The sequence below is a fragment of the Bufo gargarizans genome, chromosome 11 (assembly GCF_014858855.1).
Source record: "Bufo gargarizans isolate SCDJY-AF-19 chromosome 11, ASM1485885v1, whole genome shotgun sequence".
In the NCBI taxonomy this organism is placed as follows: domain Eukaryota; kingdom Metazoa; phylum Chordata; class Amphibia; order Anura; family Bufonidae; genus Bufo; species Bufo gargarizans.
In genome coordinates this window covers 2,886,523-2,909,824 of record NC_058090.1, presented here as the reverse complement: position 1 = coordinate 2,909,824, position 23,302 = coordinate 2,886,523, and the positions used below count along the sequence as shown (strand labels likewise).

General features: G+C 42.4%; 1 protein-coding gene across 1 annotated transcript in view; it reads left to right on the top strand.

Moving 5' to 3' along the window:
• Positions 1–22,959, top strand: part of TMEM178B (transmembrane protein 178B) — a 423,794-nt gene extending 400,835 nt beyond the window's left edge. The window contains exons 3-4 of the mRNA XM_044272633.1: positions 20,606–20,743; positions 22,709–22,959. Coding sequence (XP_044128568.1) covers positions 20,606–20,743; positions 22,709–22,959 — 389 coding nt within the window. The remainder of the gene's footprint in view (positions 1–20,605; positions 20,744–22,708) is intronic.
• Positions 22,960–23,302: the final 343 nt, after the last annotated feature.

Sequence of the window (23,302 nt, the reverse complement as noted above, 5' to 3'; positions counted from 1 at the left end):
GAGCTGATCGAGTTTCACTAGTTAAAATGGTGATACTACCACAATTTCTTTATGTGCTCAGGAATACACCTATTTGGATACAAGACAAACATTTTAAACTTATGGAGAGACTAATTAATGATTTAATATGGGGAAGAAAGCGAGTTCGAATTAAGTTGGAGTATTTGTATAAATCAGTGGAGTGCGGGGGTTTAAATCTCCCCTACTTTAAGGGGTACTTTATTGCAGCCCAGCTATTGAGATGCTATGAATCAGAGCATAGCGCACTACTGGGGAAGTTGGTAACTAGTCACGCCCACAATAACATTTTTTCCTTGTTGGAATCTGGCCTATTGAAGAGTTATGAGCAAGGCTATAGAGAGACTATAAAACTACTCCTTAAGGTGTGGGCTATAACTAGGACATGGTTGAAGGTTAAGGGTTCACTCACATTTACGCCTCTTTGGCATAATTTGCATTTACAAAGGCTGGATGAAATTGCAGCTGACACATTTTGGCAGAAGAATAAAATTTTATATATTTCACAGGTAGTTAAAGATAGAGAAATTAAACCCTATATAGAAATGACACAAAATATAAAAAATCTTTCATGGTTTAGGTATTTCCAATTGCGTTCTGTATTATCTAGTTTGGATGATAAGCGGATGTTGGATATAGATAATTTATCCTTTCTGAATGATTGGGTAGGGGGTACATTTTCTAGAATAAAAATTTCAAATATATATAAGTTATTACTTAAGGTACGGTTTAGTGACATACACTCACCAGGACAAAAAGCGTGGGAGGTGGATTGTCCGAATGTACAAATAGAAGGGTGGGAGAATATTTTTGGGAATCTATCTTCACTCTCTCAGAACTTTAACCATGTCCTGATACAATTTTATATCTGCCACAGATTATATATTACTCCATTGTGGATGAATAAATGCGGGCTAAGAGACACGTCCAACTGTCCCAAATGTGACACTGTAGGAGCAGACTTTCTCCATATGATATGGACCTGTCCAGAACTTATAAACTACTGGAATGGTATCAATAACTGTATTATGTGTAAACTAAAAATTCGAATTCCTTTTGAACCACAAGTATTTGTTCTCAATGATCTCTACAAATTAAAAAATCATAACCATCAAAAGATTCTCCTGAGTAGAGTACTGATGTTGGCTAGAGTTTTGATCAGCCGTACCTGGTTTGCCCGATCCACTCCAGACATAAACACATGGATAAATTTAATTGATAAGGTAAAGAACTACGAAAAATTTTTATATAGACGGAGGGAAAATGAATACCAATGGAGTAGGATATGGGGTGGTTGGAGGTCTGGTTAGTTGAGATCAAGTTGTTTCATATATAGGGGTCCTACTTTGACGCACCACAAACTGGGAGGGAGGGAGGGGAGGGTTTTCTAAATACCATGAAAAGATGAGTGGAATATATTTATATATAATTACTCGGGTCACTAAGAATTGAGAGATTGTAAAAACTTTTTTATTGCAAATGTTTTGTAGTTTTCCCAATAAACAAATTTAAAAAAAAAAAAAAGAAATGCCCATTTTGACCCCTTCACATTAGTAATGCCCTCTGTGCCCTCTTCATAGTAGTAATGCCCTCTGTACCCCCAGCTGTTTGAAGTGAGGGCAGCTCTCATATTATTGCTGCTTTCTCTGTTCTGTTCACCTGCTCTCCATAGCATTTGCTGGTAAACAGAGCAAAACATTAGAAAACATTACATACAGCGCTACAGAACATACAGGGTCATACAGCACCACATACCTCATACATCCAGTGACTTCTCTTATCTGATGTAGACATTCTCTTTCATCTTCTCCAGCTGTTAGGCCTTACCACCATGGTGACTTCTTTCAGCCGCTCCTCGTCTCTGCAGAGTTTAACAAACAGACATCTTATTTTCTTACTTTTCCATCATCCTGTGCTCCACTGTGCTCCCCAATACTTTCCTGCAGAAACGTTCCCCCTGAAAATACTGGTACCACACAGATAGTGCGTGAGTACAAAAACAACCCTTTATTTTGTGCGCTAGAACAAAAAAATCCCCCCTTCCTTTCAGATCAGACCCCATATAAAACCGTAAATGAGATCCCCCCATCTCAGACGAAACCCCCTTTATACCCCTATGTCAGACCCCATATAAGACCCCAGTTTTAAACCTCAGTTCAGACCCCCATTAGACCTCCATGTAAGACCCCGATCCAATATCAGACCTCAGATAAGACCCCCATTAAACCTACAGACCTCCCATATAAGACTCCCATTAGACCTCCAGACCCCCCCAGTCAGACCTCCAGACCCCCCAGTCGGACCTCCAGACCCCCCAGTCGGAACTCCAGACCCCCCAGTCAGAATGCCAGACCCCCCAGTCAGAACTCCAGACCCCCCCCCAGTCAGACCTCCAGACCCCCCCATTCAGACCTCCAGACCCCCCCATAGACCACTCCAGACCCCCCATAGACCTCTCTATACCCCCATTAGACCTCAGATCAGACTGTAATACTTACCTCTCCTGCCGCCACTCTCCCTGTCCCGGCTGTCTTCTCTTCTCATCTGACCTCCTGCAGTGTCAGCTCAGAGTGCGCTCCGTACGTCCTGACGCTGCAGGCAGCCAGGACACAGCAGCGTAATGGCATAACATAGATACTTAAGAAAAGATGTTCCAGAAATGTTATTACACGGGGAATGCATGAAGCTATTAAAACAGGAATGTCAGGACTGGTAAAAGGTCCTCTTTAAGAGTTCAAAGGTACCATGTGCAAAAGTATTTTTAGGTGACCCCCCTCCCCCCACAAGGTAACAAGCAGATCATTGATTATTGATCTATATTGATTAGGAGTTGGTATGGAGCAGCAGTATGCACATTTCATGAACAGCAGAGCAAGGCAGTGCAGTGGTGGATGGAGAAGGAGAGAGCTGTGTTGAATAATTTTTTTGATATATAAATAACATATTCCAGGGCCTAGCGGGTTCCTTCATTAGATTCAAATCAATATTGAAATCAATATTTAATATTGATTTTAATCTGATGAAGGGCCCCCTTCGGTCCCTGAAAAACGCGCTATTCAAATATCGATAAACGTATTCAACATAGTTCTCTCCTTCAGCAATCCATCCTCCAATACATGTAGTTCCACCTGAATTTCTACACTGCTTTGCTTTTGATGTTCGGCCCATTCCTGGTGACCGGAGACACTGTGATGGATATTTCACAGGCTATTCTGAGCAGGAGCGAACTGGCCATAGACCCTCCAGGGAAATTTCCTGGTTGGCCGAAGCCCCTGCCACTGGTCAGGTACATAATGATCTGATGCTCTCAGCCTTAATTAATGCTAGGAACATCAGGTACTTATGCTCCTGGCCAGCAGCTGCCGGTGTCCTCCCGAATTCAACTGTATCACTGTCCTTAGTATGGTGATAGGGTAACATTTAATGTTACACTGTCAGGGGTGGACTGACCATAGAACCTACAGGGAAATTTCCCGGTGGTCCAATACCTACGGGTCTGTATATAATGATCTGATGCTCTCAGCAGCAATTAACATGCCCCTGGCTGGTAAACCCAAATGTCTCCCTGAATTCAACTATATCTCCATCCTCAGGACAGTGATACAGCTAAATATTGCTACACGGGTCCTCTGCTGGGGCGGTATTTTGTGTTGCACTATGGTATTGCTGGCCCTGCCTACTTCTGTTGCCCGTGCCTACTTATGGCTTGAGTTAACCTGCCTTCTGTCAATTTGGACTCGCCTATAACATGGGGCCATTTTTAGGTTATTTCCAGGGGCTCTTTAAGTTCCCAGTCTGCCCCTGATTCTGTGCATTGTGCCTCACAACCAACGCAGACGAGCACCTAGGGTTGCACCGGGTATCAAACTTTCGATACCCAATCGATACTTTTGCTCCTTGATCGATACCAGGATTGACTATTTCCCGATACTAGGCTGCACCCACCACCTACATTTGTATTTAGGGGTTAATTATATTTATTGGTGGCGCAGTGGCCAACCGCCCCCACCCTCCTCAGTATTATAGTCATTGGGGGCAGTGACAGTTTCCAATCAGAGGCCCAGCAGTGAAATCGACTTTTGGACTTACAAATTAGTCTATGAGCAGGAAATATTATAAAATAATAAAATAATCTATACCACTGCTTACATCGCCAGCCTGGTTCAGCTGATGTCCTTTTCCACTTCATGTCACTGGTCTCATGGTCTTGTGGGCATAAATGAGCTGTGATCGCTGTGCAATGGGCGTCTCACCCCAGGGCCCCTCTATCGCAACCCAGGTTTAGTAGGAATGTCTCTTTATGTGTGTCACGGTGCTCCTACCTGCATACCGCTGGACCCCAGGCTTTGGCTTCGAAGCAGTAAATAGGGGGAATAATTGAGGGATTTGAAAGATAAACTTGAGTCCAGACCTTGAGATGAAGTTCAACAGCAGCTTTATTTTGAATAAATGTTTCTTCCAACAGCTTTCAGGCTTTGTCTTGGTTCCAGCAGGTTTTAGCAATAAACTGGCAGGCAAACTCTACTCTGCTTTATCTTTCCCTTTGCTTTCTTCTTGATACTGCTCTTTCTCTCTGTAGTGTGACTCTAGGTTATGCCAGGGAACTTTCCTCCTGTCTGCTGAAGCTTTAGGCTTCTGCCTCCATGGCTAGGTGCTCTGGCTGGCGTGGGCACGTCAGGCAGTGACATGTCCCTGCACTCCCTTCCCCTGTCTAGGGAAGACTAGAACTAACTGGAAACTTCTGCCACACCCTTCCGGCAGGAAGCAAGACTGGCCCACTTCAGCCCAAAGGTGGGAGAATGGAATGGTTAGTTCCATTTTCTCTAAATATAGCTCTGCCATTTGCACTGCCACCTGCTGGTGAACCAGGCACATTACATGTAATAAAACAGTTGCATAAATATATTATCATTGCACCATATAAAGGACCTGGACAGAATTACACAGATGACATACAGGTAAGCCCATTAGAGATAGTAGCAGGGTGCAGGAGTGGTAACACCACTCTGGGGTGTTACAGCTGCAGCAATGGCATTAAGATGAATAGGATGTCATCACCCGTGCTGGACTGGTGCCACTGAAGCAACTGAACATTTATAGGTTGAGTATAGTTTATTTTATAACACCAATGCCTGTCCATGTGTCAGGTTTATGCCTTTACTTATAATGTTAGGATAGTGTTCCCACCACGATTCCCACAGTTTTTTCTCCAGTTTGTATAATCTCTGAACTTTTATCAGATGTTAGTTTTAATGATGTGCATTCTTATTGGACTTGGTTCCATATGTTTTTTACATTGGTGGCTGAAATGCATGCCATGAATGCCAAGGGAGCTCCAATCGGTTTTGGGAGCAGTATTCACCAGACACTTGTCTTATCAGTCTCTTCTTCAGTGGTGGAGAAGGAAGTGAAGTGCAGACTGCAATGCTTGTCCTGTTCCCCACAGAACCTCCTGCCTCCTGTTACACAACTAGTGTGTTTAGTTTCCTCCACTGTTCTGATCCCAGGATCCTTGAGCACCCAATGAAAGGAAGAACTTAGCACTGGAAGAAGACAGCAAACTATACAAATACTGTCCATGTTAGGAGCTACAGGCACCCCTTGTGTAGGCATGTGAAATGCTCCCTGTGCAATCACACAGGTCGCACACCCCTAAGGCCGATCCTGGTAGGATGCTGTTTGTATTCACTCTCTGTTCTGGAATGAAGATCCTGAAATGAAAACCACCCCTCTAATTAGTGATGAGCGGAAGGGGTCATATTCGAATTCACGATATTTCGCGAATATTTTGTAGAATATTTGCCGAATATTCGTGAATTAGAATATTCGTTATATTCTACGATTTTTTTTACTCGAAAAATCGACAAGGTAATGATCGCGTAATATGCGAATTTTCGTAATGCCGAGCAAAAACATGATTCCTCCCTGCTTCTTGCTTGTGGGCCAATGAGTCATAGCACTATATCGAATATATTCATTTTTCAAATATTCGGAATATTCTAAAACAAGAATATATAGCAATATAGCGAATATAAAAAAAAAAAAAAGAATATAGACAAATTTAGCTAATATAGTGCTATAATCTTTTTTTTCAATAGTAGATTAGTAGAATCAGCTCCTCCCACATAGCAAGTCAGTGATCTGGCTTATAGCAAAATCCCAATGCATACAGGTTACCGGGAACACTCCAAGAAAAAATGTGGTCATGTAATCACTTCATGAGACCTATAGACAAAACCGCTCTTGTCCTTGGGCTGTATCGGGTTTTGCAACCAATCCCAATTTGCAGTACCAGATACAGCCCATGGACAAGGGTGGGGCTATTTCTGGAAAAAAAGGAGACCCTTTCTTTTTATTTAAAAAAAACCCTTTAACCGCTACCCAACCGCCTAACCCAGGATTGCATCCTGCGGGCGACCGGGTGATTCCTCCTTGACGTGCATTCACAGGATCCGAAGGTAAACTAGTTGATCTACAGCCTGTCAGCGGCGATCATTCGCTGGCAGGCTGTAGATGCAATTTTTTTTAACCCTTGAAAGGTATATCAGACGCTGTTTTGTTAACAGCGTCTGATATACCTGCTACCTGGTCCTCTGGTGGTCCCTTTTGCTTGGATTGACCACCAGAGGACACACAGGCAGCTCTGTAAGTAGCACCAAGCACCACACTACACTACACCGCCCCTGTCACTTATTAACCCCTTATTAACCCCTGATTACCCCCCTGTCATTGATCACCCCCCTGTAAGGCTCCATTCAGACGTCCATATGTGTTTTGCGGATCCGCAGATCCATGGATCCACGGATCCGCAGATCCGCAAAACACGGACACCGCGGAGCTGCAAAACACGGACACTGGCAATGTGCTTTCCGCATTTTGCGGATCCACACATTGCCAGAACTATATAGAAAATGCCTTTTCTTGTCCGCAATTGCGGGCAAGAATAGGACATGTTCTATAGACTCTACAAAAAACGCAGTGTTCGCCCGATCAGGCCTGATCTTGTGCGCACACTTGCTTTCAGTCCGCCCCATCGCAGTGACAGAATTATTATTTTTTTGATCACTGCAAAAACACCGTAAAATCGCTGCGCCGCTATGAAGATCACTTTTGAGGGCTATGGCGAGTTCCTAGAAGATTTATTTTTTGGGGGCACAAGTAAGCGGATTTTTTTTTTTTTCTTACAAAGTCTTATATTCCACTAACTTGTGACAAAAAATAAAATCTCACATGAACTCACCATACCCCTCACGGAATCCAAATGCGTAAAAAAATGAGACTTCTTCTCACGCTTTAGGGCCCCTAAAATGCCAGGGCAGTATAAATACCCCACATGTGACCCCATTTTGGAAAGAAGACCCCAAGGTATTCCGTGAAGGGCATGGCACAAGTTAGCGGAAATGATTTTTTTTTTTCTCTTACAAAATCATTTTCCGCTAACTTGTGCCAAAAAAATAAAAAATATTCTAGGAACTCGCTATGCCCCTCACAGAATACCTTGGGGTGTCTTCTTTCCAAAATGGGGTCACATGTGGGGTATTTATACTGCCCTGGCATTTTAGGGGCCCTAAAGCATGAGAAGAAGTCTGGAATCCAAATGCCTAAAAATGCCCTCCTAAAAGGTACTCATTGGAATTTGGGCCCCTTTGCGCACCTAAGCTGCAAAAAAGTGTCACACATGTGGTATCGCCGTACTCAGGAGAAGTAGGGCAATGTGTTTTGGGGTGTATTTTTACATATACCCATACTGTGTGTGAGAAATAGCTCTGTAAATGACAACTTTTTAAAATAATTTAAGAGATATTTATCTCACACAGTATGGGTATATGTAAAAATACACCCCAAAACACATTGCCCTACTTCTCCTGAGGGGTATGGTGAGGGTTACAAGTTAGTTGAATATGAGTGTAAGAAAAAAATTTTTTATAAATAAATCATTTTCTGCTAACTTGTGACAAAAAATAAAAACTTCCAAGAATTCACTATGCCCATCAGCGAATACCTTAGGGTGTCTACTTTCCGAAATGGGGTCATTTGTGGGGTGTTTCTACTGTCTGGGCATTGTAGAACCTCAGGAAACATGACAGGTGCTCAGAAAGTCAAAGTGCGTAAATTCAAATTTTTGCACCATAGTTTGTAAATGCTATAACTTTTACCCAAACCATTTGGGTGGTAAGTTGTATGAACCGTAAAAGTAGTGTAGTGTAGAATTGTAAAAAGTGGTCTGGTCATTAAAGGGGTTTAAGCTAGGGGAGCTGAGCTGGTTAAACTCATTTACTATTAAAACACACAAAAAACATAGTAATCCCTATCTAAAGCCCTGATTTATGGAGTTAATATAAAGATTCTTCCTTTGAGGCCTTTTTTTTCTTCTCCTTTTAACTAGTTTCTATTTAAATGCAGATGCCCTGTCTTTTCCTATCTTTCTCTCCTTCTCCTGAGCAGGCTGGTGGAAAAGACGTCTTCAATTTAAATGTTAATACGAGACAAACCTTCAAAATGGAGCCAGTGTAGCTGAGCAGGGAGGGCCGTCTGACAGTATTTAATATCTCTTTATACCTTATTCCTTCTATTAAAAAGCACTTTATGTAATGGGAGCACACCTTGCATGAAATCCAGAAGTGGCTTATTTAACACTGGCGGAAAAGATTGCGGAAGGAGCTTTTCTCCTAAAGAAACGGACAGGACTGCAGAGCAGATATGCATCGTCAGGGTATGTTCACACAGCGGAAATTTCAAATTCATGAGCTCCTTTGTTTCCATCGAGAATCTGCTGACCCGCAGCAGTTCTTAATGCAAATCAAGGGTCAACCCAAGATTTCTGCCACAAATTCATTTGTGTGAACATGCCCTTAGATACATACAGAAATATATAGTAATGAATAGAGAGAGAGAGAGAGAGAGAGAGAGGAAGTGAGGACAGAGCATTAATGATGTATGGAAGGGAAAGCTGATTTTGAGGGAAGCATTGGCTTATTTATTGTATGCACTTATATAGCGCTACTATATTCCACAGCGATTTAAAGACATTAGCATCCAACTGTCCGCAATGGGGCTCACAATCTAAGGTCCCTATCAGTCTGTCTTTGGAGTGTGTGAGGAACCCAGAGGAAACCCACGCAAACACAGGGAGAACATACAAACTCCATGCAGATGTTGTCCTTGGTTGGATTTGAACCTACAACCCCAGTGCTACAAGGCACCAGTGCTAACCATTGAGCCACCATGCTGCCATCAATTGATGACATTAGAGAGGACAGGGATTAACTATAAGTGCCCCTACAAGTATGAATATGAATAAATTGAAGCGGCCCTCCAGTTCAGGAGAAAAAGAAAATCACATTTACTGGGGAATAAGCAGAACACTTGCATGGCGCCTGCCTTTTGATCATTTCAACTGCAGATCTGCTGATTCCCAGTTCCTCTTCTGCCATCCAAGATCCACTTCTCAGATACTTCCTGCTGTTCTCAGAATGGCCAGTAGTGCTCATGCTAGCCAACCCAAGAGCAGAGCTGGAGAAGCAGGAAGTGTCTTGGGCTTCTGATGCACAGTGTTAACCAGGTAGTCTGAGAAGTGGTGCAGCCATCTCAGAGGACAGAAGAGGAGCCTGGGAAATGCGGGATCTGTAGCTCAAAAGATGAAAAGGAGGGCACACGTGTTCTGTTTTTCCCCAGTTAATGTTATTTTTTTTCTTGAACGGGGGGGGGGGGGGGGGGGCATACTTTCAATAGTGTATACGGTAGATGAGCAACCAGCAGCTATAGCAGATGTACAAATGCCTAATGTTCAGCCCTTTCTTAGATATATCAGTTACAGAAAAAGCTAGGTAAGGACTAATACAGTGACCCCATTACAGCCTTTATATTAAAGGGGTTATGCCATGAATAATGTAAAAAGTGAAGCTCAGACATCATATAGTACATAACAATCTCTTTCTAAAAAAGCTACAACCAGCCCTGTACCTCACATGGATCCTGTCTGCTGCAGCTAATGGCAGTTAAAGGATGGAGCTGACCATGTAGGTCAACCTCAGTGAGCTGGACAGAGAATTTAGAAAAATGTCAAACAGCAGGTGGCGCTATACAGATACATTTTATTAAATAACTCAGTGGCTACACTAAATTTTAAATTACATGCAATTACTAGAGTATCCAGGTGCTGGTTTGAAAAATGTAGAATATTTTTTGTGGGACAACCCCTTTGATGTCGCTCAGGCTTCCCAGAGTCTTGAATAGTATTTATAATGTAGTATTACGTTAATAAGGGATCGCCTTTAAAGTAGTTATCAAATAGTAGTCTCAACTATAGAATATAGAGGAGTTTTCACAGACGAGAACTACAAAATGAGCTGCACAGGAGAAGCTTCAGGTCTAAACTCCACATAATGTGAAAATCCCTCTACTGTTTTGCAGTTAAATGTGTAAACCCTTTACAAGACACGTTCTGGGCTGGATTGTAAGATGCACTGAGTGGAAAATGTCCATCTGCCTACAAGTTCGTGTTGATTTTGCCCCTCAGAATGTTTCATCCACAGCCGACCTCTCCTCTGTGGTCTCCACCAGCAAGAGGCAGAGCCCGACCATTGATGGGCGAAGGAAAACTGTACAAACCAGGTTTCACGCAGGAAGAGTAATTAGTTGCGACATGGCCCTCGAGGAGAGGTTTTACACATACAGGAGAAGACAGCTAAAGTCAGCCAAGAGTTCACTTAAATCAGCTGCTATCTGTGACACTATGTGTGAACACCGGGGGTCAATCTGTAAATGTCACCCCCAGAGCTCTATTAAAAGTGTGATGTTATTTGTAAATTACGTTCTGGCCTTGGTTCCTATAGAATATCTTGTTACAGTCTATAGCTTCATATAGTGTTGGATATATTTGCTTCAAATAGCTCAGTCACATCCAGAGTTGGATCTAAAGGGGTTCTCACACGACTAATGTAAAAAATGAAAATCAGACATCATATCGGACATGTCAATCTCTTTATAACAAATCTAGAACCAGCCCTGTACCTCACATGGATCCAGAGATCTCCCCATTCATTGCTTCAATTGCTCAGTTAGATTTACTTCAAGCTGGTAGTTCAGAGGGAGTGCCCTTACTCAGGGGGCGTGTCATTTCTGCGACAGCTCAACTGTCACAGCCAGGGCCGGCCTTTGGGGTGTGCGGGCTGTGCGGCCGCACAGGGCGCCATAGCAACAGGGGCGCCAGGCGGCCGACAGAGCCCGCCGAACTCTAAGTGAAGTCAGTCTACATCATGTGCCCCCCCCCCCCAGTGAGCCGCCGCCGCCGGGCACAGGGAGATGAGCGCTTTCATTGCGCTCATCTCCTTAGTAATCTGCCTGTGCCAGCGGCGGTGCAGGGGAGGGAGAGGCGTGTCCCTTCCCCTTGCTCTGATAGGCTGCAGGCACTAGGCCGGCAGCCTATCAGAGGCCGGCGCAGGCGGCGCGATGATGTCATCGCGCCGCCTGAGCCATACAGCGTGGGACACAGGCCAGAAGAGGCTTGCATCGCATCGCTGACACTAAGGTTTGAGGTAAGTATAAGTGTTATTTTTTTTTTTTCAAAGTGAGAGATATTTTTTTTTACAATAGTGATGCGGGGGGACGACTTACTTAATAATGGCACATGATGGGGGGGGCGACTTAATAATGGCATATGATGGGGGGGACTTACTTAATAATGGCACATGATGGGGGGGACTTACTTAATAATGGAACATGATGGGGGGGACTTACTTAATAATGGCACATGATGGGGGGGACTTACTTAATAATGGCACATGATGGGGGGGACTTACTTAATAATGGCACATTGGGGGTGGACTTACTTAATAATGGCACATGATGGGGGGGCCTTAATACTGGCACATGATGGGGGGGCCCTTAATACTGGCACATGATGGGAGGGCCTTAATACTGGCACATGATGGGGGCCTTAATACTGGCACATGATGGGGGGGCTTAATATTGACACATGATGGGGGGCTTATTACTGGCACGTAATGGGGGGTCTTATTACTGGCACGTAATGGGGGACTTATTACTGGCACGTAATGGGGGCTTATTACTGGCACGTAATGGGGGGCTTATTACTGGCACCTAATGGGGGGCTTATTACTGGCACCTAATGGGGGGCTTATTACTGGCACATTATTGGTGGGCACTATAGGGGCATCTACTGAGGCAACACAAAGAAGGGGTGTTTTATATGGGGGGCTCTGTACAGTAGCATTTTATACTGGGACACATTATGGTGGATACTATGGGGAAGGGGGGAGAGGAGTACTATGGAGTCATCTACGGGGGCACTAAGAAGGGGTAATTTATACTTGCAAATTATGGGGGACACTGAGGGCATCTACTGGGGCATTTTATACTGGTACATTATGGGGGGCACTAGGAAGAAGGGGGAGAGGAGCACTATGGGGGAATTTACTGGGGGCACTATACAGGGGTATTTTATCCTGGCACATTATGGGGGACATGAGCTCAACTGGGGGCATAAGGTTTTTTTTTGTTGCATTGTCACATTATAAGGAGAATTATTTCTACTGGGGGGCATAATGGTGGGCTTTATTACCCCCATGGTATGACCCCCTAGTAGCAGCACCAGCCTCTCCCTGCTCTGCTATCCCTCTGCCCCTTCTCCAATCCTTATTATGAAATCTTTCTCATTAGGATAAAGCACAACATCAGCTCCGCCGAGCCCCCCAGCCAAAGTGTGGAAGTGGCGTCCGAGATCCCCAAGGGCCAAGTAACTATAAGTTTTCATGTGAAATATATTTATGTTATACACATATAACATACACTGTGCCCCACAATATACAGTATACCGCTACACTGTGCCACACAATATACAGTATAACTCTACACTGTGCCACACAATGTACAGTATACCTCTACACTGTGCCACACAGTATACCTCTACACTGTGGGTTTGACCACTGAAAGGGTGTGGTTACTGAGGGGCGTGGTTACTGAGGGGGGCGTGGTCACTATGGGGCGCTGTAAAGCTTTCTCGCACAGGGCGTCTAAAGGCCTAAGGCTGGCCCTGGTCACAGCTTCTAAAAGAGGATAAGACTGGCGACAGTTGAAGGATGGGACTGAGCGTGTGCGACCACCTCAGTCATGTTACTGAGGTGGACAGAGAAATAAGAACAAGAAGCAGGTGGCACATTTTATTGAATAACTCAGCAACAATAGTACATTTTTAATTACATGTGGAACACATATATGTATACCTTATGCTACTTTCATACTAGCAGCACGGACCTCCGGAAGGCTGTTCCGTCGGGTGAACAGCCTTTCGGATCTGTCCTGTCGCTAGTGACTGTGTGTCCCTGGACTGCCGCTCCGTCCCCATTGACTATAATGGGGACGGGGGCAGAGTTCCGGCAGCAGCACGGCAAGAGGCTGCCAGAATAAAACTACGACATGTCCGACATTTATTCTGTGCGCTGCCGTGCTGCCACCGGAACTTCGCACCGCCCCCATCATAGTCAATGGGGACAGAGCAGCAGTCCGGGGGCACACAGTCACTAGCGGCAGGACGGATCCGACAGGCTGTTCATCCGACGGAACCGCCTGCCGGAGGTCCGTGCCGCTAGTGTGAAAGTAGCCTAATCAGCTGAAGCCTGTGCAGGTTGCAATATGTGGGATGAACCACCAATATGCTAAAGAATAGAATATGCAAACATCTATCAGACATGGGCAATAATCAAGCCTTTAATCTGTCTGAGGTTTAGAAACACTTTTGCGGCATAGAGCGAGTTTTCAAACCACCTACGGGTGGCAATCTAAGGAAAAAGCTACTATCCAGAGAATGTTATTTGATTTTCATCCTAGCTACTAGATCTCCTAAAGGTATGAATATCAGACAGGGAGTCATGTATTATTATTGATTCCTGGTTGCGATCTATATTACATGCGTTTTTACTTTTGTTTTGCTTCATATAAAAAATTTCATATAGGTGAACTATATTCAAATAATTTCTCATTACCTGGTAATCACTGACTTGCTTGACATTTGCTATCTTTCTGTAGTTATGGTTGCCGTCTTAGGTGGGAATTTTGATTTGTTTAGTTGCCATTTTTTTCAACTTAACTTATTTTGTCATTTGGCATGTCAACTTCAGAGTTAAGCGAATCGAAGCCAAACAAATTGACTTTGATCCGAATTTGAGGAAAAATTTGATTAGCCGCGAATGCGAATTTCCTCATGCTCAATGGTAACAAATCTATTTTTCCTGAAATGGTGGTAAAAATTTTAAAAAATACATACTCACCTCATCCATTTGCGCGTGAAGAGGGTGTCACTGCCATTTTAAATGCAGAAACCACATAAAATCTCAGTGATGATATCACCATGCCCAGCCAGTGTGATGACATAATGTCATCACGTCATCGCATGAGATTTTGCGCAGTGTCTTTAATCTAGATGGCTGTGACGGCCTCTACACAATAAAATGGATAAGGTGAGTATTTTTTTTTTTTCACCCTGATTAACCCCTGAAAGTCCTAAATTGTAGCCTCATATGCCACGATCAGTGATGAACGCAGCATCTGAGGGGCTCAGTGGCAGCGGATTACGCGATCGTCGTTCACCATCATTGCAACCGTTATCATACTAAGGAATGTGATTCGTGACAAAGTAGTTCATCAGGATTCAAATTTCTTTGTGAAATTCAGTGAAGTAGCCGAATTTAAATTTTTTATAACTTCGCTTATCTTTAGTCACCTGCTTGAGAAAGACCAGTCATGGTCGAAACGTTGCTGTGATTACTGCTGGTGTTTGAATAAAACAACCAGATTTTTTTTCACCTAATTGGCAGATTCTTTTACTGTTCGCTCATCTTTAGTCACCTTAAAGACTCTGTACATCTTTGAGGGCAATCTTTTTATTGTTGTGTTGTACTCATTTTGAGCCAAATTTTTTTTTCAATTGGTCTTTATTAAAAGTTTTGAGCCCCTCTCTCTGTACAGCATCTAGATTCTCTAGTAGCAGGCTCTGTATTTTTCCCATCAGGTAACTCAGCTGACCTTATAAACACTCATTATAGCTTAATTCTTATCTTACTGATAAGAATGTGGCTTAAATAAGTGTTTATGACCATTTAGTAATTTAGAAATAAGGTTTATTAGATGATTGGCACAAAGTGAAAGTACAATTCACACAGTTAGACAGTTAACTTTTTGTGACAGAAAATCTCAATATTTTTATTAAAGACCAATTAAAAAAAAAATTTTTAGCCCAAAATGGGAAAGGCAATCATAAAAAAAAAAATCCCCTGAAGGTGTACATAGCCTTTGAGGGTTCATTTAACTGCTATTTATTCAATTAATGACGTATCAACATAATTTGTTACTATTGGCTCATAATATTTTTGAATGTCCATTTTAATCATTTTAATAATGTGTATGTGATTTTTGTGATATGTTTTGATAAAGGAATACTGTAGCCTAAAACGAGTCAACAATATCATGTTTTTTACCCTTCCATCAATAAAGATACCGGTTTTATAATCGTAGCCTTTCTGGATTATATTTCTGTACTTCAGAATTTTTGGTGGGATACAACTATTTACTAAAAGAGACATGTTACGAGTGGTGACAACCTGTCCCCTTTAAGCCTCCTGCTGTTACATTTGCTCTGCCGTGGGGCATTGTGGGAGATGTAGCAGTTGCTCCAGGCAGTGTACAACAGTCGGAGGTGTGAAATAAATCAATCTCACAGTACAATGCACCTGAGTGCACTGCTTAATGGGATCTCACAGAAAACAAACAGTCCTCGGGACTACTGTGGATCTATAAAATCTGGACTATTGGGGGCAATTGGAATATGCAGCACAAACATTGCCTTTCCCGTGCATCAGTTTTGCACAGTTTGACGGTAGGCATCACAAACCACAACACACGCATCTATGAGAAACTACCATAATGTAGTCGCCACCATAGCACCCACGGAGGATGTCCTCCAGCTTTCCTGAACAGCAGATTCTTCTCATTGTGCAGAAAGTACATGAACATTTTATACTGAAGCATATTTGTCATTTAGGTCACTAGAAATAACAGGTGACATCCCTGTAAGAGTGGTCATATTAATTGTCACTAAGCTTTCCCAAACACAGATGCAGTGTATACTATTGAGCAATGTTTAGAAAAATTCAATTCGCCTGCTTCGCCAAATTATACAAAGAAATTGGCTTTGTGACGAATTATGCATTTCTTTGTAAGTAGCAGGTGCAATGACAGGGAATTTTTCTGCCCCCCATAATTGAACCCCTCAGATGCTGCGTTCATCATTGATCGCTGCATCTGACAATAATAGCGAGGGCTTTCAGGGGGTAATCCAGTAAAAAAAATATATAATACTCACCTTATGCATTTGAGCACGAAGAGGCCACAACGGCCATCTTGATTGAAGACATCTTGCGCAATGCGTGATGACATAATCACGCTGGCCAGCGTACTGATGTCATATGTCACTGCACACAAGATTTCGCATGGGATCTTTAATCAAGATGGCTGCAGTGGCCTCTTTGCGTGGGGAGTATGTTTTTTTAGGGGGGGGGGGGTTAACTCCATTTCAAGTAAAATTGATTTGTTACCACAAAGCACGGAGAAATTCGGCTAATTAAATTTTTCCTGAAATTTGGATAGAAGTCCACTTTGGATACTTCAATTCGCTCAACCCTAGCAATCTATTAGACTTTCTAATAACATAACTGGAGAGGTTCATTCAAGCACCTATATGTACTGGGGATTTTTGTGGGATCTGCATGGTCCCTACATCCTGAACAGAGCAGGTTTGGTTAAGATGCCATGAAAATCATCATGGGATGGTGGTGGGTGTCCATAATTGCAGAGGAGCGTTGTTCTGCTGTGCTATATGCTTGAATTTGGACTCCCTTCAGTTCTGTCCCTCCTAAATATGGGTCAAGGAATGTGAGGACCTTATCACTACTAATTTCAAGAGGAGGTCTGCCAGGTTAAAATGTCCTCTAAATCTGCTTGAGATTCTGCTGAGAATTTTGCAGACACAATATCAGATATTCTGTCGATAGTAGACATATATCTATTCTAGTTGAACATATAGGAGAGTATTATAGTAGTTACTGCATATTCTTGTACATTGGGGCAGTATTGTAGTAGTTTTATTCATGCACATATGGGACAGTATTATAGTATTTATATCCTTGTACATAGGGCCAGTATTATAGTAGTTATATTCCTGTACATAGGGGCAGTATTATTGTAGTTATATTCTTGTACATAGGGGTGGTATTATAGTAGGTACATTTTTGTGCATAGGTAGCAGTATTATAGTAGTTGTATTCTTGTATATAGGGGCAGTATCATAGTAGTTATATTTTTGTGCATAGGTAGCAGAATCATAGTAGTTATATTTTTATACATAAGGGCAGTATTATAGTAGATATATTCTTGCACATGGTGCGGTATTAAAGTAGTTAAATTCTTGTACATGGGGCAGTATTATAGTAGTTATATTATTGTACATAGGGGCAGTATTATAGTCGTTATATTATTGTACAGAGGGGGGGTAATATAGTAGTTATATTCTTGCACATGGTGCAGTATTATAGTAGTTTTATTCTTGTACGTGGGGCAGTATTATAGTAGTTATATTTTTATACATAAGGGCAGTATTATAGTAGATATATTCTTGCACATGGTGCGGTATTAAAGTAGTTATATTCTTGTATATGGGGCAGTATTATAGTAGTTATATTATTGTACATAGGGGCAGTATTATAGTCGTTATATTATTGTACAGAGGGGGTGGTAATATAGTAGTTATATTCTTGCACATGGTGCAGTATTATAGTAGTTTTATTCTTGTACGTGGGGCAGTATTATAGTAGTTATATTATTGTACATAGGGGCAGTATTATAGTAGTTATATTATTGTACACAGGAGACAGCATTATAATAGCTATACTTTTGGGAGGCAGCTAAATTCTTGTTTATTTCAATAGATGACAGATATAATTATAGATATAGTAGCTGTACATTGAGGGTCCAGGTTCTTAAAGGGCTTCTGTCACCCCCAAAACCCTTTTTTTTGGGGGGGGGGGGCTTGTTAAAATCGTTATTTAACGACTATTCCCTATATAGGGATCTTACCTTTGTCTGTGTCTTCTTTTTATTAAAAAACAATATTTTAAAATATGCTAATCACTTCACTACCAGCAAGTAGGGCGTCTACTTGCTGGTAGCCGTCGAAAAAAAACGCCCCCTCCTCTTGTTGATTGACAGGGCCAGCAGCGATCTCCTCCTCCGGCTGGCCCTGTCAGCATTTCAAAAATCCCGCGCCTGTCTTCATTCGGCGCAGGCGCTCTGAGAGAAAGAGGCTCGCCTCCTCAGCACTCCCTCAGTGCGCCTGCGCCGATGACGTCACCGAAAGAGAAGACTTGCTGGTAGTGAAGCGATTTGCATATTTTAAAAGATCGTTTTTTTAATGAAAAGAAGCTACAGACAAAGGTAAGAGCCATATATAGGGAATAGTCGTTAAATAATGATTTTAACAAGCCCAACAAAAAAAAAAGGGCTTTGTGCCTTAATACAGGAGTGAACCTCATCCAACAACTCCTAAAGAGGTTCTGCAGCAACTTTTTACAGTTTATACACACTACAATACCTTCCGGTGCCTTCAGTACTTTTTTGTAAAAGAAAAAATTGTTGCCATGAAGCTTCCTTTTCCTTATGAACAAAAAATGTTCTGTGTGAATTACTGCAGAACTTCTTTTAAAAAGGAGAGTCTTTCTGTAAGATGATAAATACATGGATGATTTGCACATAGGGAATGTTGTTATTTACATTCAATTACATGCAATGTATACAGTGAGGATCCGATGCCTATAAAGCAGGACTATAGAAATGCTCTGCAGCACAGAACCTTTAGAACTGAGGATATGGATAGTGAAAAGGTTGACTAGTTCTCCCAATGTCGACCATACATCTCTACAAAGCCATAGACAGCAGCGTGTTCTGTTGTCAGACCCCAGGCTGCATTGTGCGGAGCGCTGACTACATTCATTAATTTATAATGTGCTTACAAAGCCTTGGAAATACCTAGTCAACCTGCGCTTAACCCTTCCCTGCCACACACAGCCACGTTATACAATACATGTAACTACCAGTAAACACGTCGCAAGGCAAGCAACTGTGTAATTATCACATTTGCGGGACAGATTTACATATTCTAGAATTAAACACTTAAAGGGGTTGTCCATTATTTATTAAGTGATGAAGTCAATGGGAGCAAGTGACAATCTCCGTCCACTACAAAGTAGATGAAGCTGTCTGCTTCTGGCGCCAGAACTATTGCCGAACAGCCTATCGGTGGGGGTGCCGATTGTAGTACCCCTGCCAATAAGCTAGTGATGGCCTTTCCTGAGTATAGGTCATCACTTAAAAAAGGTGGACAACCCCTTTAACGTTTGCATACAGTGACAGCAATCAGATTTTGAAAATTAGTTAATAATTGATACACAAATTTATAAAAAAAATCCTGATCTGACATGTTAATTATGCATATTTGGACAAATCCCAGGGGCAGAGGCGTAAGTAAAGGGGGGCAAAGGTGGCAGCTATCCCCTGTCTTTAGCGCCCGAAGTTTCCCAAAGCCTCTGCCACATTAAAAGACGCCAGTATTATGCATGGCACATTGAATGTGGAGGTGTTACAGATTTTGCATTGCATTCAGCATAAATATATTGGTCATTAAATTCTTAGTTTTTGTATTGTTTTATATTCATTTCTATAGAAGTTCTTATAGACGGAAAGAGCAGAATGTGTAAAAGATAAAAAAATAATCCATCCTCCGCCACTGCCAGTGTCAGACTAGGGTACCTAGGCACCACCAGTAAAATTTATTTTGGGGGCCCACCGTACGGATACATTTAAATATAATAAATAATCTACCAAGTTCTTTATATGAACATAAGCTGGTTGAGGTGCTGTACATTGAATATATGTATGTAGTGTACTAAATCTAATGTGTTATGTGCCACTTGTGCAGGGGGTGGGAGACTAGGGACCCACCTTGCTCAGGGGCCCACCGGGGGATTCCCCTGTACCCCTGTGGGCCAGTCCGAGCCTGGCCACTGCCATTCTGATGCCTGGCCACTCCCCACTGCTCTCCATTTTCTGGGCTTGACACACAGGAAATGGCTTGGACTGCCTGCTCAGCCAATCACTGGCCACAGCGCTGAACCGCCTCAGTCAGTGATTGGCTGAGCAGGCAGTCCAAGCCATTTCCTGTGCGTCGAGTACCTGGCCCAGGAAGTGTACAGCAGCAGGGACTGAGCGACGTTGAATCGGCAATGGCAAGAGATTGATGATATGAGTTAGTAGAAATTAGTAATTTTCTTTTATTTTTAACCCAATACTCCCTTAAAAAATAAAGAATGTTTGGATTATGCTTGGATTATGGGAAATGGATGAATCTACCTCCTACCATTTAGAATACTGTATATGTATACATCTGATATATTACTCACAGTCTAGTACAACAGTGTACAGGTGATTTTACATTTAGACCATCCTGTTTTTATTCCCACAGATTTACGCAGGATGACAGCCGGATTTATGGGAATGGCGGTCGCCATCATTCTGTTTGGCTGGATCATAGGAGTGCTGGGCTGCTGCTGGGACAGGGGGCTCATGCAGTATGTTGCTGGTCTGCTCTTCCTAATGGGAGGTACGTGAACTCATCACATGTAATCTAATAAAGCCATAGGTTGGGATGATTTGAGCCTCACGTGGCACCCTTCCTTCACTGCAAGGGCAAGCATTTTGACAATCCATATCTTTCAGTCTAACCACTCCAGTTTAGGGAGGGCGTGGGGGTAACATTTCAGTTTGTGCGTCAGGCAGCTAAAAATCTAGATGCATGTCTCTCCAACCAGTTGCACCTTCTAAATACATCCTGTTTTTCTCAAGACACTACTGGCAGTTCTGGTAGTGGTGCCCACAGTGCCATCTTCATAGAAATGTCCATAAGGTCAACCCCTCGAGACTCCATAAAGGTAGTAAAGCATAATACGTTCTCTATACTAATGCTGTGTCTTCTTTTGATGCTACTCCCTTCTTCACAGTCATAAAAAAAAAGGTTTAGAAAGACCTTTCTTCATGTTGTCTGCAAAATGATTGCCCTTAAAGGGGCTGTCTGCTTTTTTAATATTGATGATGTATCCTCAGGATAGGTCATCAATATCAGATCAGTAGGGGGCCGACTCCCAGCATCCCCTCCAATCAGCTGTTTGAAGAGAAGGCAGTGCTCATACAAGCACTGCCTTCTCTTCTCTTTTTACCTGCTCGCCATTGCAACCACAGCCATGAGCAGGTGTAAATACAACTAAGCTGTCCCATTCACTTCAATGGGATGGCGCCTTCATATACACTTGAACAGGAAGGAGCTGTTCCAACGATGTGAATGGGACAGTAGAGATGTAATTACACCTGCTCACCGCTGCAGTTGCGATGGCAAGAAAGTAAACAATGAAGGGAAACAGCTGATCGGCGGGGGTGCCGGGAGTCAGCCCCCCTCTGATCTGATATTCATGACCTATCCTGAGGTCATCAATATAAAAAAAAGCAGGCAAACCCTTTAAGACAAGAAAGGGCTCAAGCAAATTGCTAAACTTGTCTCATAGGAGCTAGAGCAGAAACATAAAAAAGCAGGATTCCACCAGCACAAGATACCGATATAGGAGATCATTTATTAAAACAATAAAATATATAAAATCACGTATAACGCGTTTCTGAGGTGGGCTGCCTCCTTCCTCAGATACAATGTAACTACTGACATGGATCACATTTATAGCCAAGCAAGTCAAAGTCAAAACAAAAACATAAAACAGAATCCACAAAAAGGTAAACCGTTGTAGTATGTAACAAACAGAACATCAACCTCAAAAGAGGTGTGGTGTTTGCAAATTTGCATAAAACCTTTTCCCCAGTTCTTTCTGGGTGGGAATAGGGCTTTAAATTTTTCACGATCTGAGATTTAAATGTCGGGAAGCAGATGTTATTCTCCTAAAAGTTACCCTAATGAGATTGTTAACACAAATTAACCCCTACCTTCTCCCTAAAGACAACATAAGGCTAAGTACATGTACCAAATGCTGCTCTCTGCAGACAGGGAAGAGGACACCAAACAAGGAAAAGTGTTCAACCTCACCTCATAGATCGTCTACACCAATTTTACCATTTAATTGCAGGAGATTTTAAGTTGGTGTTTTAAATATCGTAGAGCAGAGATCACTATAAAGATATATTAAGACATTAATTAAATTACAAAAACAAGATGGTGTCTAAATTTGGAGATTTCAGTTTTCGAAGAATGAAAGAATTCACCTGAAAATAATGCAGACAACTTCCTCTGAATGTGCCCTATTAAAGCATATGAAGTCATAGAGGGTGTCCCACACTCAGGACTCCCCTCCATGAGACAAAGCAGAGGGCCACTGACAATCCTTCTGCAGTGGCCCCAGGAATAACTGGTGAAAGTTACATTGCTTGGTGCCAAATATAATGTAACCATAAAATATATGATCGTTATTTGCTTTTATATTAGTATTAAGACTACAGGCAGAATGCTGCCTTCAGAAAATGTGTTGCAGTTGACCCTTTCTAATACTTTCCATTTAATGTCTTCCTACAGGCACGTTCTGTATAATTTCACTGTGCACTTGCGTAGCGGGGATCAACTTTGAGCTCTCTCGTTACCCTCGATTCCTGTACGGGCTACCTGATGACATCAGCCATGGTTATGGATGGTCCATGTTCTGTGCCTGGGGGGGCTTGGGCCTAACGTTAATTTCAGGCTTCTTCTGCACCTTAGCACCTTCAGTACAGCCCGTCCTGAGGACCAACTGCCCCAAAACACGTCCCGAGAATGGAACAGTGTGCTAAAAACCCTCTGCAGTGCACAAGTGAGAAAGAGAGAGATGGGCCATTCTACCTTATACTAATGCCTGGACTACAAATATCTTGTCACCCATTTCATTCATTGCAAGGTGGCCATTTGGATGCCACTAAAGGGTGATTCTGACAATGGTAACTTTAGCTCCTCATGATGGTAGAGTCCATGTCAAGGACTATGTATATATCTAATTCACCAACGCTTTTGTTTTCTTGGACCATATACTAGATAACATGGGGAATTTTTATCATGAACACCATCCTTGTTTTATCACAATGTTTTCTTCAACATCTACATGTTATTATTAGGCCAATCAAGAGGAACGTTGACCCT